Below are 19,259 nucleotides of genomic sequence, written 5' to 3'. Positions count from 1 at the left end.
AAGGCTATAATACCATGTTAAAATGGTAGGAGTCATAGAAAGAGAGATCTTCTTGATGAACAAGAAAGAATAAGAAAATGTTATTGAATTGAAAATGAGTTACAATGAATAAGAGAATCACCATTTATATACTATAATGCCTAACTAATAACTAATAGTTAATCGATTAATTAAACTCTTAATCGATTAACGAAAACAATATTACAACTAACAAATTGAAATCAACTAACAACTTTAACACCCAGGAAACAAAATGAGAATGACATGAGACATTGCCTTAACCGATGGGTCACAGTGTTTCAAATTGTGGACCGCATCACATGATGCGGCTGCAATATTGCGGTTGCGGTAAGTGATGCAACCTCATCACACCACAATTGCGGTGTGATACCGAATCACAGTGATGCCACTACAACAGGCTGTAACACAACCGCATCGGACGGTTTGGACCGCAATGCAACTCGCATTAGACCGCATCATACCAGATCGATGTCAAAAATATGTTTTTACTCACAAAATAATTCACACCGCAATGACCACAATCGTAGTAATTGCAACCGCAATTTAAAACACTGGGTGAGACATTATTTGGTTTGGGTTTGGTGCAGTGGTTGGGGTAGGAATCTTTGGGCCCATTGGTCAAGAAGCTCATGAAAACGTTGGACCAGCTATTGTCTTGTCCTATGTTGCTTCAGGCCATTCAGCAATGATTTCTGTCTTCTGTTACACAAAGTTTGGTGTAGAAATTTCAGTTGCAGGTTAATTATTATTCTTTCATCTCAAGTTGGGGATGCTAGTTTTGGGTTGTTGCTATAGTTAGAGTGTAGTTAGTGTCAAGTTAGAACATGCTTATGTTAATAGGTAGCTCATTTGCATATCTAAGAATTGGATTAGGAGACTTTGCTGCTTTCATAACAGCTGGGAACATACTGACTGAAAGCATTGTTGGAACTGCAGCAGCAGCAAGAGCATTGACTCCTTACTTCACAAGCCTCTTGAACCATCCCGAGAACTCGCCGCGAATCAAGAGGAACCTCAAAGATGGATACAAGTAGGCTTGCTACACCCTATAGATGTCGCCGTCTTGGCAATTAATTCAACTGTTGCAATGATCAGCAGAAGGAAAATTTCACTCCTCAATTGGATAGCATCTGCAATCAATATTGTTGTACATATTTGTGATCATTGCTGGTGTTGCTCATGCGATGCCTCAAATTTGACACCTTTTCTACCTTATGGCACCATGGGGGTATTTAAAGTAGCTGCAATTTTTATTTTGCGTATGCGAATTTGACAGTGTCACAATCACGGTCAAAGAAAATATATACATCACACGATATACCATTAGGCTTGATTGGGTCAATATCCATGATCGCGGTGATATACTGCATAATGGCCATCTCATTTAATATGATGCAGAAATACAAAGACACAGATGCAGTTTTCTTTGTTGTATTTCATAATGTTGTGAAGTTGGCAATGTATGTTAGTAGGTTTTGGTGCATTTAAGGGCATGACCAGAATGCTTATAATGGGAGAACTAGGACAGGCACGTTACCTTACTATCTATAAGCACACTCTTTATCTTTGATGGTGGCTGTTGCACTTCTGGTAAGGAGGTACTATGTGAGAGGAAGGAGTCACACCAAGGCAGAACTTATTAAATTTAATTATGGGGATGATGCTGAGGATCCTTTCTCCTACCAAAGAAAAAAGTACCTCAAAATCAAAAGGAATAAATAATATAATAAAACAATTTTACTTTTTGAGTACAATAAATTCACACTTTTACCTTTAATAGTAAAAGCAAAAGTAACAGTTTTTCTCTCCGGTACTGATTTTAATTCCGAGGCCTAGTGGTTAGATTGGGTATGCTGTGATTGAAATTACCTGAGAGGATGTAGTTGGATTTGGAAGAATAAATGCTTTATACGCTTGGGAGGCTAAGACTCTTTTAGCTTTTGGGTAAAATAGTTCCAATCTATGGAATAAGCATTCATTAATGGAGGAATAAGTAACACAAAAAACAAATGAAAATATAATATGATAAGATATTTTTGTCTTTTATATACAATGGAATATCACTTTTACCATTATAAATATAAGTAAAATTGAGTCTTTAGTAATGGAGAGGATAAATTCACACTTTTACTCATTGTTATATTTTAAAAATAAAATCACAATTCCTTCCAGTCCCACTCATATGAAATTCTACAAGCATGCTTGTATTCCAAAATGAATACCATGTTATTCAATAAAATTAGAAGAAATGGCTTAACATGGTGATTATTTAATGCTCTTCCATAAAACATATAATAACATGCATTGTGCAATACAACAATTTATTCTCTTCTTATTTCCCTTTAAACAAAAAACGAAGTTGCAAATGTTAGAACTGGATTTTCCAGAAGAAAAGAATTAGAAGAATGAGAAGAATGAATTCAAGATCTTCAATTGATCTTGAATGATTTTTGTATTTATTTCTTAGTAGCTTGAGTGTTACAGTTACAACTCTAGAATATTTCCCCCTATGGATAACTGACTCCTCAGTCACTTAATTTCCCTCCAATTCCACTCTTATTTTCTGATATCCTCCTATCCTTCCCCTACTTTCTATTTATAATATTTCCTGTCTAACTAACTTCTAACTACCTCCTTTTTTTGTTTTATTTCTCCTAATATTCACGTTTTTAATAAGGGGTTTACCCTTATTCCTAACAGCAAATATTTGATGTATTGAATTATTGTAAAAAAGCATTCTTTGTTAGCACTAAACCTATATCAGAAGGTCTAAATTAATGCACTTTAGACTTTCAAGTGCAACGAGTCACACCCTATAAAAATAAACTGCTCTATTGTTTGTGCTTCACCAAGTTAATATAAATAAAATAAATAAGAATTGAACTCAACACACCTCCTCTAATATGAAGTATGAATAACTTAAAGAAGCCGAAGTATGATAATAAAGAAAGAGTATTTGCTTTTGTTGAAAGAGTTTTTGCCTTGTTAATAATTTCAATAGATAGTGAGTTTGATTTTTATCATATGTAAACTCTTCTTTTATATTGTTTACTAATTGGTGCATTGACCTAAAAACTTTATCAATTTAGCTAGTAAAAAAATTCTTTTTGATTTTTATCTTGTATTCAGTGTCCACCCCTTGTACTCATTTTAATGCAATTTTTCTTATAAAAAATATTACAAGAAGATTGAAATGATTTAGAGGTGAGTTAGATAGATTAGAAATAGTGTAATATCATTCAAAATATAAATAATTATATACACTGTGCATATCATTTACTATTTATTTATATTGCTTTTAGTTAAGAGTTAATAATAATGGAAAATAAATAATAGATGACGTAGTGACAATATAAAAAACTCTTACACTGTCGGTAGGGATGACAATGAAAACCAAACTTGCGGCTACCTGTCTGAACCTAACTCAAATTTAATAGGTTAAACCGCAAGTGGGTTCGGAGTTTAGCTAATGTTAATTTTTGGGTATGAATTTTAGCCAATGTTAATTTTTGAATTTGGTGCATGTGATACTCTATCCCAAACTTGACAGCAAACAGTAGGGGTGTAAGCGGTTCCGGTTTAAACCGCGAAACCGATGGAACCGAATCAAACCAAACCGCAAAATGTGGTTCGGTTCGGTTTCGCGGTTTGGTTATTTTTTTAAGGAACCGTTTATGTTCGGTTCGGTTTATGGTTTTAGAAATTTAGGAACCGTTAGAACCGAACCGAATATTAAAGAAATATATACTAGGGATGAAGAAATAATATTTTTATTATTGTTTAAATTCTTCAACCAATTTTCTAGCTTAAATTATCAATTTTTGTGTTAATTGTAGTGTTACATATGTTACTAAATTGTTATTAAGTTAGTATTATATATGTTATTAGTTACTAAATTGTTTCATAATGTCTTATGATTTGGAACATATTTTCCTACTATTGTGATATTGAGTTTGAAACCAACATATATCATATATTGTTATACATGTATTGTTACATGTGTTACTAATTATGAAATATAAGGTTATAAATGTAACTATTATATATTTTACTAATTGATATATATGTTACTAATCATGAAATGTATTGTTATATATGATTCATAATTTTTTATAATAATAGTACTATAGTAGTAATGTTTATCCTTTTTATGATAAACAATATCTCTTGTAATACATTTTGAATTTTCAATTGCTGAAATATTTTTTTTTATAAAAAGTAAATGTAAAAACCGTGGAACCGAACCGAACCGAACCATTCAAGAGCGGTTCGGTTCGGTTCTTATAGTTAAAGTTGCGGTTAATTGAGCGAAACTGAACCATATATTTTTGATCAGTTCGATCACTAAAATGCACCAAAAACTGAACCGAGCCGAATTTTTACAACCCTAGCAAATAGAAAAGGAGTAGGAAATTAAGTTGATCCTAGTATATTATTAATATGTTGCGGGTTCCGCCATGAAGGTTGTCTTAGAAAAAGTTGTGAATCTTAGACATTGATTGTGATTGGGACATAGAAAAGACAAAGAGCTTTGTATGGTGGAAGATTCTAGTGAATAACATTTCTTCTGTGTTGTGTTTTATTCTTCTACTCAATAATATATTTTATTTTTTTTAAGTTCAAGTTAGATTTGGGGATGATATTGTTAATTTTAAGTATGTTGAGTTTGGGTTTGAGATTTTGATTTCAAATACAGGATTAGTAAACATAAACCCAATCTCAATCTGCATATGTTATCATTTTTAACTGTCAATCAATGCATATATATTTTTCTCTTAAAAATAAGCATAACATGATACAAGAATCCTCTTTATTTGTTTCTATACTAGGTAGATTACACAACAAATAATAAGAGAAAATGAGTTGTGGGCTAATAGTGAAAATAAATTTTCTAGTATATTATCCATCATTTCCAATATTTATTCAACCCCATTTACTCAAGAATAAACTAGGGATAAATACAAATGGTTTATTTTTTTCATTCAAAAAGCCATCAACAAAAATTTGTCCATCACATGAAAAGGTAAAAAGACGAGAACTCATATATCATATCATTTATTTTCTCATCATCATTATCATTGTTTTGACAACCATTATAACTATTAATATTGGCATACCATTACTATATTATCACTATTACCATCATTATTAGTGTCATCAAGACAACAATTCAAGATTATTTTTGTACATTTTATATTGTTTTACTTGTCTACCAAACTATAGAGGTAACATAGTGATTATGTTGTCCCTCAATTTATTTTTGTACATTTTGTATTGTTTAGTTGTTTATTAGAGATAACAATGAAAACCGAATTCGTAGGTTTCTGCTCCCAGTATGAATTTAATTGGGAAAACCCGATATAATTAGATTCGGATTTAGGTTTTACTCGAGTTTAATTTTTGGGTCTGGGTTTGGTTAATTGATACCCTACCTCGAATCTGCTTCAAACCCAATTAATATATGTAAAATTACATAATTACACATAAAATCATATATAAAACCTATATATATATATATATATATATAAATTTAACTTATATATATATAAATAAATGTTTCGAACGGGTTTCCATCGAGTTCAGGTTATTCGAAACCTGATGAGCTTAGGAATGATATCATTATTTTTAAACCGCTTAATTCAAGTTCGAGTTTTGGATTTTAGATTTGGGATTGTGTAAGTACAAACTCGACCCTGGTCCACCCTGTTGTCGTTCCTATTGTCTACCAAATCATAGAGGTAACAAAATGATTATATGTTGTCCAAAAAATGGCCAACATTATTTTTAAAAACGAAGGAAAAAATGATTTAATTATAAGAATGCAACTAGAATTGGATACCTAGTATCATTACCCTCTCTCATATATAAGAAATTACGTGTATCTAACCAAAGGTAACAATCAAATCTCACAATTTGGTTTGGTTTAGAAGATTGGCTAAACTTCTCCTCGTGCACTAAATCTTAGATGAATTTGATTTTGAATGAAAAGCATAGAATAGAAGACAACTATTGAACTTAAACATAACAACCTTATTCAGCGTTCGATGTCCAACAACATAAACAGCATCCTCAAGTGCAAGCGCAGTTGCTGTGGCCATAAACCTTAAACCTCACACCAAAATCAAAACCAAAACCTCACCCTTTCTATTGATACGTGCCATGCCATGCCAAAGTGTTCAACTTCTCACACAACCCTTTTCGCACGCTCACTCCGAACACCTTTCAAACCATGTCCTTTTTCAACCCAAACATTTACTTCTTCACCCATAACCCTTCCTTCCAACCAACCCAATGATCCTACCCTTTCATCTCAAATCTTCAATTCGTCTACCCAAATGGCTTCTCACGAAAGGGTTTCTTTCAAAACAGGTGATTTATCTTTCTATTCCCTCAAGAAATAATATTTTTATTATTGTTTAAATTCTTCAACCAATTTTCTAGCTTAAATTATCAATTTTTGTGTTAATTGTAGTGTTACATATGTTACTAAATTGTTATTAAGTTAGTATTATATATGTTATTAGTTACTAAAATGTTTTCTGATGTCTTATGATTTGGAACATATTTTTCAATTTTTGTGATATTGAGTTTGAAACCAACATATATCATATATTGTTATACATGTATTGTTACATGTGTTACTAATTATGAAATATAAGGTTATAAATGTAACTATTATATATTTTACTAATTGATATATATGTTACTAATCATGAAATGTATTGTTATATATGATTCATAATTTTTTATAATAATAGTACTATAGTAGTAATGTTTATCCTTTTTATGATAAACAATATCTCTTGTAATACATTTTGAATTTTCAATTGCTGAAATATTTTTTTTTATAAAAAGTAAATGTAAAAACCGTGGAACCGAACCGAACCGAACCATTCAAGAGCGGTTCGGTTCGGTTCTTATAGTTAAAGTTGCGGTTAATTGAGCGAAACTGAACCATATATTTTTGATCAGTTCGATCACTAAAATGCACCAAAAACTGAACCGAGCCGAATTTTTACAACCCTAGCAAATAGAAAAGGAGTAGGAAATTAAGTTGATCCTAGTATATTATTAATATGTTGCGGGTTCCGCCATGAAGGTTGTCTTAGAAAAAGTTGTGAATCTTAGACATTGATTGTGATTGGGACATAGAAAAGACAAAGAGCTTTGTATGGTGGAAGATTCTAGTGAATAACATTTCTTCTGTGTTGTGTTTTATTCTTCTACTCAATAATATATTTTATTTTTTTTAAGTTCAAGTTAGATTTGGGGATGATATTGTTAATTTTAAGTATGTTGAGTTTGGGTTTGAGATTTTGATTTCAAATACAGGATTAGTAAACATAAACCCAATCTCAATCTGCATATGTTATCATTTTTAACTGTCAATCAATGCATATATATTTTTCTCTTAAAAATAAGCATAACATGATACAAGAATCCTCTTTATTTGTTTCTATACTAGGTAGATTACACAACAAATAATAAGAGAAAATGAGTTGTGGGCTAATAGTGAAAATAAATTTTCTAGTATATTATCCATCATTTCCAATATTTATTCAACCCCATTTACTCAAGAATAAACTAGGGATAAATACAAATGGTTTATTTTTTTCATTCAAAAAGCCATCAACAAAAATTTGTCCATCACATGAAAAGGTAAAAAGACGAGAACTCATATATCATATCATTTATTTTCTCATCATCATTATCATTGTTTTGACAACCATTATAACTATTAATATTGGCATACCATTACTATATTATCACTATTACCATCATTATTAGTGTCATCAAGACAACAATTCAAGATTATTTTTGTACATTTTATATTGTTTTACTTGTCTACCAAACTATAGAGGTAACATAGTGATTATGTTGTCCCTCAATTTATTTTTGTACATTTTGTATTGTTTAGTTGTTTATTAGAGATAACAATGAAAACCGAATTCGTAGGTTTCTGCTCCCAGTATGAATTTAATTGGGAAAACCCGATATAATTAGATTCGGATTTAGGTTTTACTCGAGTTTAATTTTTGGGTCTGGGTTTGGTTAATTGATACCCTACCTCGAATCTGCTTCAAACCCAATTAATATATGTAAAATTACATAATTACACATAAAATCATATATAAAACCTATATATATATATATATATATAAATTTAACTTATATATATATAAATAAATGTTTCGAACGGGTTTCCATCGAGTTCAGGTTATTCGAAACCTGATGAGCTTAGGAATGATATCATTATTTTTAAACCGCTTAATTCAAGTTCGAGTTTTGGATTTTAGATTTGGGATTGTGTAAGTACAAACTCGACCCTGGTCCACCCTGTTGTCGTTCCTATTGTCTACCAAATCATAGAGGTAACAAAATGATTATATGTTGTCCAAAAAATGGCCAACATTATTTTTAAAAACGAAGGAAAAAATGATTTAATTATAAGAATGCAACTAGAATTGGATACCTAGTATCATTACCCTCTCTCATATATAAGAAATTACGTGTATCTAACCAAAGGTAACAATCAAATCTCACAATTTGGTTTGGTTTAGAAGATTGGCTAAACTTCTCCTCGTGCACTAAATCTTAGATGAATTTGATTTTGAATGAAAAGCATAGAATAGAAGACAACTATTGAACTTAAACATAACAACCTTATTCAGCGTTCGATGTCCAACAACATAAACAGCATCCTCAAGTGCAAGCGCAGTTGCTGTGGCCATAAACCTTAAACCTCACACCAAAATCAAAACCAAAACCTCACCCTTTCTATTGATACGTGCCATGCCATGCCAAAGTGTTCAACTTCTCACACAACCCTTTTCGCACGCTCACTCCGAACACCTTTCAAACCATGTCCTTTTTCAACCCAAACATTTACTTCTTCACCCATAACCCTTCCTTCCAACCAACCCAATGATCCTACCCTTTCATCTCAAATCTTCAATTCGTCTACCCAAATGGCTTCTCACGAAAGGGTTTCTTTCAAAACAGGTGATTTATCTTTCTATTCCCTCATTCAGAGTTACTCTAATTCCCTTGATTTTGGTTCATTGGATAAGGTTTTGACTCAAATGAAGTTCGAAAGGCGACTTTTTTTGGAAAAGAATTTCATTCTTATGTTTAAAGCTTATGGGAAAGCCCATTTGCCTGATAAAGCTGTGGACTTGTTTCATAGAATGGGGGATGAGTTTCAATGCAGGCAAACTGTTAAGTCTTTGAATTCGGTTCTTAATGTGATTATTCAAGAGGGTTTCTTTAATCGCGCGTTGGATTTTTATTCTGATGTTATTGCATCCAAGGGTTTGAGTATTCAACCAAATGGACTTACTTTTAACTTGATTATCAAGGCGTTGTGTAAGCTCGGTTCAGTTGATCATGCAGTTGAGGTGTTCAGGGGAATGCCGCTTAGGAATTGTGCTCCTGATAATTATACTTACTCTACACTTATGGACGGGTTGTGCAAGGAGGATAGAATTGATGAGGCAATTTCGTTATTGGATGAGATGCAGATTGAAGGTACATTCCCGAACCATGTCGCGTTCAATGTGTTGATCAATGCGTTGTGCAAGAAGGGTGACTTGGGACGTGCTTCCAAGCTTGTTGATAATATGTTTCTGAAAGGATGTGTCCCAAATGAGGTGACATATAATGCCCTTGTTCATGGGCTGTGTCTTAAAGGGAAGTTGGATAAGGCGGTGAGCCTATTGAATCGAATGGTGTTGAATAAATGCATGCCGAATGATGTTACTTATGGAACACTCATTGATGGGTTTGTTAAGAAAGGTAGAGCTGCTGATGGGGCTTCTGTGTTAACCTCTATGGAAGAGAGAGGTCATCATGGGAATGAGTACATGTACTCTTCTCTTATTAGTGGCCTGTTCAAGGAGGGAAAGCCTGAGCATGCAATGCGGCTGTGGAAGGAAATGGTGGAGAAAGGATGTAAACCAAACACTGTAGTATATAGTACTCTTATAGATGGTCTTTGTCGGGAAGGGAAGCTAGAAGAAGCAAGGGAAATGCTATTTGAGATGAAGAATAAAGGTTACCTGCCCAATGCTTTCACTTATAGCTCCCTAATGAAGGGGTTTTTCAGTACAGGTGATAGCCATAAAGCGATTCTTGTTTGGAAAGAGATGGCTGATAATAACTGTAGTCATAATGAGGTTTGTTACAGTATACTCATTAATGGATTGTGCAAGGATGGTAAGCTTACGGAGGCCTTAATGGTGTGGAAGCAAATGCTGAGTAGAGGAATTAAACTAGATGTTGTGGCGTACAGTTCAATGATTCATGGCTTTTGTAATGCTAATTTAGTCGATCAAGGCCTGAAACTTTTCCATCAAATGCTTTATCAGGAGCCCCAGTCACAACCAGACGTGATTACATATAACATACTTTTAAATGCTTTGTGCATGCAGAATAGAATCTCCCGTGCAATTGATCTTCTAAACATGATGCTAGATCAAGGTTGTGACCCTGATTTTATTACCTGCGATATTTTCTTGAAAACTTTAAGAGAAAAAGTTAACCCACCTCAAGATGGGAGAGAGTTTCTAGATGAGCTTGTAGTCCGGTTAGTTAAGCGACAGAAAACAATAGGTGCTTCCAAAATTATAGAAGTGATGTTACACAAGTTTTTACTGCCAAAAGCTTCTACCTGGGCAATAGTTGTTCAACAGCTGTATAAACCTAAGAAAATTCGATTAGCCATTAATGAATGTTGGAGCAGGCTATATCACTGATATGTTGTAAGATGTTATTCAATTAATATTTCCTTAGGAACTCTGGATAGTGATTTTTTGATCCAGGTCTTCAAGCATAAGACCCCAAACTTTCAAGAAGCAGATACAATGATACACCTCACATACAGAGATTTTTCCATCTCTCTCTCTCTCTCTAATTCTGATGCCTTATTTTATTCTGCATCTTTTTTCCATAAGAACATCAATTTTATTTTGTCTACAATCTACATGTAGATATTGGTATGAGTCTGAGCCAAACCGAACAGGTGACAATGACAATAATACTGCTTAGACCAATGCATCAGTTTAAACCTCTTACAATCTTTTTGAACTTACCAAAGTCATTTTTTGTCTGTCTAGAAAATTTACTTGTTGCAACCTACATGGTGATTAATAATATTCCTGAAAGGGCAAGAAAGTGCTACTGGGGAGAGAATATTCTGAAAGGGTACAATGCTCAACTGTCCAATCAACTTGATTTGTTCAAATATGCCATCTCTAGAGGATTTTATTTGTAGTACAGGATTCAGTCAAACTGGTGTATATGCAGTTTTTTAAAGAGCTATCAGTAACTTTGGCCAGTAAACGTTTTCTTTTACTATTTGCAAGTATTTTTGCAGAATGCATGTTAAGACAAGTGAGGGTGAGCTTCGGCGCAACAATATGGTTCCTGCTTCATGACCATGAGGTTACGAGTTCAAATCCTGGAAACAGCCTCTCCACTTGTAGGGATAAGGTTGCATACATCTACTTTCCCTATATTTCACTAGGTGGGAGCCTCGTACATTGGACAGCCCGTTTGCATGTGGCAAGCGAAAGTCAATGGTGATGAACCAGTGAGCTGGGCTGCTACAATATGCCGACATACAGAAATGCAATTTTATTTTGTGGGCATTTATAGAGTACATTCATTGCTTTGTCTTAAGTCCTAAGAAAAATAATGCAAGGCTTATTTGATACAAATTATATATCAGAACCAGCATATCTGCAGTTCCATTTGAGTAGTTGGTTTGGGACCCGGGGCATGTAAAAGTATTAAAGTTCCATAGTTTGCTCCTAATTATCACAGCTGTAGATGCAGATTGAGTGGGAGACTGTGGAGCTATGATTGATGAAACCAATAGCCGAAGTGTCAGCAATTATTGTTTAAAGTCAATTCATGTAAAAATTAAGTTGCTTAAAGTTTGTCAATTCCACTGTTATCAGTTGAAACACAACCTTAGTTTGATGCTGCATTCTTGATTTCTTAAAACTTCATTCCTTAGTAGATTATATTTTTTAGCTTTTGCTTAGTACAATGTACTCTGTCAAAATCATTCCCTGATTTGTTCTTTATTTATTTCTTCAATCATGATAGAAATGTTAGTGATGTTAGATTCCAGGTCTGGTCTTAATGTTATGTTCATGTTCTGCTCTTATTCAAGTAATGCTGTTAATTTTTCAATGGTGATCCATGCTTAATAGTGTTTGTGATTGGGTGAAAGGGTTTTTGGAATAAAACTTGGAAGAACTAATTGTTTTTAGATAGTATCTCTTTAGACACCTCTTTGTTGAACATGCTAGATAGCTTTATGTTCAGTTTCACAGACTTTATCTTCAGTTTCAATTTCTGATAATGGTTCCTTTTTGCAGTCTCACAAAATATGTAATCATAATAATAATTAATATTAAGACGATTTGTGACTCACAAAATATATACATATATATTATTTCATATGTTGAATTATATGGTCATGATACTAATTAAGTTTGAGGTGATTTTGCCTTAAAAATGAAGAAATACATTATACTTAATTGGATCTAGGGTCAGGTTCAGGATCAAAAGTTAGTTCATTGACATTTAGGATTGAGTTAGCCTTTGAGTTTAGAGTCAGGTTAAATTTAAAAGTAACATTTAGGATTACTAAAATGCATTTGGTCCCTTAAGTTTTTTTAATTGTGTGATTTTAGTCCTCCTACTTTATGTGCAATTTTTATCCTTCAACTTACATAAATGTATAAAATTAGTCTGAATTTTCTATCCAAAACCCTAACAATCTTTCTTATGTGGACATGTTTCCCAAGGTATTGCCTATGTCATTCTTGTATGACACTCAAGAATTGTAAGGTGTAGTTGATCCTTCATTTTTCTCAATGTGTAAAATTCGTCCCTAACATTTTATGTGTACTTTTCATCCCCTAACTTATTTGATCGTGCAATAATAAATTTCCTTTCAATATACTTAATGAAAATCTAATAACTTATATAGACAACTCCACCTTCTAGATTTGAATTGAATATGAAGTACTTATTGTCTTATGCACGGTGTTGAATAACCAAAACATTAAAAAAAAAACTAACAATATCTTAAACACAGGAGCACATCTGTTGTCCCACTATTTTGTGTCACTCCATATGCCAGAAGATATAATTAGTCAGAAACATATTTAATAATTACAATTTTAAATTAAATAATTTTTTTCAACCAATCAGAGATGATGGTACATAGAGTAGTACAAAAGTAACACAGCAAATATTGACCCCTTAAACACTAGGTCGTAATTTTTCCTTTTCTTTTTGTAATTTATCTATTAATGATCTAATCAAATTTATACATAATTATGTTGATGTAATGACTTTTTGATTCCAAAAATTAAAAATTGTTTTCCCAATTAATTATATTATTTTTTTATTAATTAAAGATATTTTCATGAGTGTCTAATTTTATTAAATATAATTACATGATAATAGTTAAGGATGAAAACTATATTTTATAATATTAATTTCACCTCAGAATGAGACGTGTAATGTAATGTTGAATAATATCTATTTTATATTTAATTCTTGAAGATGAAACTTTTATTGCATAATTTATTTGATTAGATTATTTATATTAAGTATATTGAAAGAAAAGGAATAGAATAAAATCACACAAGTTGAAAAAAGCTACCCATTATGACTTAAATGGGATGAGGATCACATGTCTCCATTCATGTTTTATTTGACGTATCAAGCTAACCACAAAATTTCATTTATTTAAAAAAAATTATAAAAACAGAAATTAATATTTTATGAAGTTTAATGAGTCTGACAGATGATTCTTATCCACTTAGTACATGATAATATTTTAAGATTTGTTACGGTGGGCTTCTGTGATGATGGGTCTGACCAATTATCATTATGTGTTAGGCAAGCCCACCACACATTGGAAAAAGTTATAGCAGGGAGGCTTAAAAAAGTAAAGGTCCAAGTCCAGTTCTAACTTAATATAGTCATTTTAAATTACACTCGAAAATTATAAAATTGAAAAATGTTATACTCTTTTACTAAATTCTTCAATAAATTATTATACACAAGAAAGTGATATATATCACAAAATGATACTTTATTTATTAATAGTTGTTTTATAAGTTATTCATATTATTTTTTTATGAGTACATGATAATATATTATTAAGCTTATATTATTGTCGTTTCAGAATTTACGTTGCAGTGTAACCGGAATTTTAAATAATATTCTTAATTACAATAAACGCAACATATCTGTAATTTAAAAGAGTAATTAGATGAGATCGTGTTGGAGAGTGTTGCTGACAAGGAAGCTCCATGAATATGTGAATTGAGAATGCAACTCTGGGTGACTGATTTTGGTAGTATTTAAATTCATACAAATTTATATAATAAGTATACTATTTGCAACTATGAAAGAAAACTAGCATGTTGTGTTACCCATTATATTGTGTTTATTGTAATTGTGATTTTTTATTTTTTTTGAGAAAACGCGACCACAGTTGTGATAAGTAAATTATCAGGTTTCGTTTTTGTCCTAGAAAAGAAAGTAATTAGTGTGAGAAGAAAAAAATTACATTATATTTTTGCAAATAAACGGGAATTAGTTTGATATAAATAATTTAATTTGACATGTCAAATTTGTTGTACATAGTTGCTTTATACCTCTCCTATTTTCAATCTAACGATTAGCATTTTTATGCATAGATGCTGCCCATATTTTCTTCCTTTGTAATAATGTATATCTTTCACATTGGCACACTTGTTATTTTGTTTGGAGATTTGATTCCATTTATAATGATTTGGTGCCAACCCTTTTGCCCCCACGTTGAGAGATAATCCTTGGTTTAAAGATAATTTTCTAATATCAATTTTTTTATATCACCCATCCATTGTCCCACACTTATATTTATTACTTTAATTTAAGTATATAAATGATTATTAATATATGAAAGACAAATGTGGTAAAAAAAAACTTCTACATTGTTTATGTAAAGACTATTTTATGATTCTAATTTCATTTATTATATTATGGATTTAATGATATGTATGTATTTACATTGTAATTATTTTTTGCACTACCTTCATATTATCCCTCATTCGTATATTAAATCCTTTTATCATATTAAAAACAGTTGTATCTTAAACAAAATAGTACGAATAATTGGTTGAGAATCTACTACAAAAAAAACTTTACACCTTAAACTATATATTTTTTGGAAAATTATTTTCATGTTACTGCAACTTTACAACACACTGCCAGTACCGGCATGGCATTGCTGACTTGACCTTAACTACCTCACAACTTCGGTTCCATTATGTGTCGTACATTGTCGTAACCAAATATAGATTTTTGTTTATGGAGGCTTTCAAATTTGAGGGTTGTGTTATTTTAATGTTTGATCATACTTGGTTTAATATTCTTTAATCATAAAAGGATGATGACTCATGACTTAAAATGGTTGAATTATCTGAAACTTTGCCACGAGGCTGCTCCATGAAGAGTATCCACAACAGTAGTCTTCAGAAGAGTTTGAAAAGAATTTTGATAGAGCAAAGTAGGGTGGTTATTGAATTTTTTGTTACTATAAGGTATTTTTCACCGTTTGGATAACGAATTAATCTCTTTTGAGTTCGTGGTTATATTTCTCAATAAATGTGCCTGCTCCCAGACATCTAACACTTAAACTTTACATCATTATACTAAATATTTAATAGGGTGATTATTGAATTTGATGAAGAGTGTGGTGACAAATTCATTGGACTCACCTCAATCTTCAAAATCATCATAATTATGAGACCATGATAAATCAGCATGTTTCTTTGCTCTACCAAAAAAATCTAGTATTTCTCCTCTCTTGGGGTGTGTATGAATAGTATTAATTATAGGATTTGATTGACAATCGAGTACTCTAAATATTTTGTTTAAAGAATATAAAATTAAAAAACTAACACCGGAAATATAAATCTAGTACTAGTAGTCCTTGAGGTGTTAAAACTTAAAATATCTTTTTTAAAACAAGATTTCGTATTCTCTTTTAAATAATAAATATAGGGCACTTATTAATACGAGAATAAAGTATCTGTTGACATAAGAGATAAATTGTCTCATTCAGTCACTAAAATTATAACATGTGTCATATTTAATCATTTTTGTAAAAAATATTTCTCTAACACAACAATACACATGTCAAACTTTTAGTGTCCGGAGAACATAAATTATCTTATATTATAAGGTAATATTTTATTCTCTATTAATATTCTACTTAATTATAAATGGTATTTTCTAATGTAGGCCCTAGGTACATGTTAAGAATACTTAGAAAAATAATTTTGATAGGCAGATAATTTATTTAATACATCGGATATGATATTTTAAGATTTTCCCTAAATCTTAATCACATAAACATATTTAATATGAGAAAAAAATGTATTTATTAATAGAGTATAAGTTTTATATATTATCACTATATCATCTATCATTTATATTTAATTATCATTAACTCTTGAAAACAGTCATACAATTAAATATTAAATGATATATTGATTATCTATAAATCTCTACATTGATAAAAAGTGTAAATATTACACTATTTTAATATATGTCTTTGGACATACATTATAAAATCCTATTATAATTTTATAACGGACATTATTGATATAAGTTGTCCATTGATGACTTTTCTGTGGTAAGCATCCGAATTTGAATTCGACATGAGTAAAAGTTAAAAATATGATTATACAACTGAAGGCGGTATTCAAAGTATGATATGGGTTTAATATTCTGAATGCAGAATTCAATGGGTTTAATATTCTGAATGCAGAATTCAAAGTATGATATGGGTTTAATATTTTTTACTTCTCAACTCTCAAGTATGACTTCACACAGGTTGAATTATTTGGAATTTGGGGATCGAAAGGTGATGTTGATGTTTATATTTATTTTATAGTCTTTTTATACATTTAATATCTTTTAGTCTAAATTTAGAAACGTATAAGACACTACTAGAACATCATTAGTTTGACTTAGTTGGATTTTTTTGGGTGACTAGTAAAGAATTTTTTTGGAATTGAGAGAAAGAGTTTAAAATGAATCTATGTATACTAGTTTGTTGCCCGTATAATCTTTATTTATGTACAAAATTAATATATAAAATTTTAATGTAACATGTCATACTTTTGATTTTAATTACTATATATATTTATTTTAAGAAATTGAAAATTAGATAAGCTTATGTGAATATTTATTAAGTTTCTGGAATTAAAAAAACAACAAGGTATATTTAACAATGATATGGTGGTTTGCTATTTTTGTATCAAGGAAATTGTCGACGGTTTTATTCCTAACTCCAAACTTATTTTGGGCCAAGCTAAATATGCAAGTACAGTATTATATATAAGAAATAACCACAGTATAGAAATTAGAAGGAACTAAGCCCTCACCCAAAGTACATATTTTTAAATATTAAATTATATATTAGATTGTGTTGTTTCTAGAGATAAACGTGGTGTTGTTGGGTTAAATCATGGATAAGGTCACACTTTTTAAGACCTCGGGGACACTATCCTCAATTATGCAAACAAGCATACCAGTCTTCTTTTTTTTATCAAGAATGAAATTTATTGGAGAAAAACTGATACTCATATTTACAAATCTTAAGAGTTAACAAGCAAAAAGATAGGTAGATGCATTCATCATCCACTTCATATATGAGAAGTTAAAGTCATTATAACGAGCATTTAGAATATTCCAAGAATGTAATAAGATAAGTTTCATTACCTCTTTAAATTAGTATCGACAACTCTCAAATGTAATATTATTCTTCACATGATAAATAGTCCAAATAGTAGTGAATCGAAAGGACAATCACTTTTGTTTATTCTTTTTCGCAAACAACATCATATATATATGAGTAATGAAGTTTACCTTAGTATTATTGTGTAGAATTGAGGTGAGATCAAACAGAAAATAAATACTATGCCAAATTTGATAAGACTTCAAATATGTAATATTTAATATTTGGGGACAAGCGGAAGGAAAGAAATAATGGAGAGGATCAAGATAGCATTATAGTGGAGTCACATTACTCTTTATAGACACGCCTAATGACATCAACATCTAATGACTTGAGGTGGTGTCCAATAACATACTTCTCTGTTCCAGGAGATACTCCACACAAAACATTTGATACTTGAGGTACTCCACACAAAACATTTGGTACTTGAGGTACTCCACATAAAACATCTTAAAATTGTTGTTTCTTGAGATATATGTGATTTTATTGTTTGGTTGAGTCATGTTCAGGATAGCTCTTTATAAGACATTCACAACACTTACATTAATAGTGCAAGTAGATATATTAATCATGTACCAATAAGGCGTTGGTCTAGTGGTGTAAGGCTCTATTAGATCTACAAGGTCGATGGTTTGATTCATGTGAGCGACACTTGTTAGGATAGACACCTACGAATCCCGAAAGAGATTAATTTCTTACTAAAAAATATGAGGGAATACATTTGGTAATAAAAAAAGATATATGAATTACGTGGTCTTCTAGATAAGCAACTCCATTTTCTCTATTATATAAAGTTCCATTGCACAATAGGATTGGCTCAAAATTATGCCTTCACAATAATGTTAATATTATGATTTTCTTCTATGTATCAAAAAATGTTTCGTAGTTCTTGTTCCCATTTTCCTGTTTTGTATCCTTACACATTTTATAGCCCAATTGTCAACAACAATAAAGGGACAAATGTAATAAATGCTCATAATATATAAGACAAGTGCACATACATAGAATGAGAGGATAAAAGGAATGTTGCAGTATATTTACACTTTTTAACTTAAAATGTGAACAATTAAATCCATCGCATTTTACAAAGGCGTCTAATGATATAAGCTTCTCTTGCTCATAGGAGAGGACCAGACCCATACACTAACTTTTGTATACCAATCATTTTGTGCGTTAAATGAATAAATTTTGTTTCAACAGAGTTTTGGTGCATATGGATTGAGATATATTGATATGAAAGATAAATCTGATCTCATTAATTGAATGCTAAACAAATAGCAAGTTCTTCTAAATGAATTGGAATGCCTGTATGCCTAATCTATGCAAAGTGGGCACTCTGAGGACGAGGATAGGATGAGGATGACGATAGGATGAGGACGAGGTTAGGATGAGGATAAGGATAGGATGAGGAATTGGAGGA

General features: G+C 31.3%; 1 protein-coding gene and 1 pseudogene across 2 annotated transcripts; both read left to right on the top strand.

Annotated features, from left to right (window-relative positions):
- Window positions 285-1,591, top strand: LOC109344527 (annotated as a pseudogene).
- Window positions 5,946-10,912, top strand: LOC109345025 (pentatricopeptide repeat-containing protein At4g20090). 2 transcript variants are annotated; one of them, XM_019583777.1, is made up of 2 exons: window positions 5,946-6,399; window positions 9,034-10,912. In XM_019583777.1, the coding sequence occupies exons 1-2, from the start codon at window positions 6,186-6,188 to the stop codon at window positions 10,773-10,775; spliced, it is 1,956 nt and encodes a 651-aa protein (XP_019439322.1). In that variant the 5' UTR covers window positions 5,946-6,185; the 3' UTR covers window positions 10,776-10,912. The 2 variants fall into 2 exon arrangements, with proteins under 2 accessions (XP_019439322.1, XP_019439321.1); XM_019583776.1 differs by lacking the exon at window positions 5,946-6,399 and having other exon boundaries at window positions 8,582-10,912.

The sequence above is a fragment of the Lupinus angustifolius genome, chromosome LG04 (genome assembly GCF_001865875.1).
Source record: "Lupinus angustifolius cultivar Tanjil chromosome LG04, LupAngTanjil_v1.0, whole genome shotgun sequence".
Lineage (NCBI taxonomy): Eukaryota > Viridiplantae > Streptophyta > Magnoliopsida > Fabales > Fabaceae > Lupinus > Lupinus angustifolius.
This window is presented reverse-complemented; position numbering and strand designations above follow the sequence as displayed.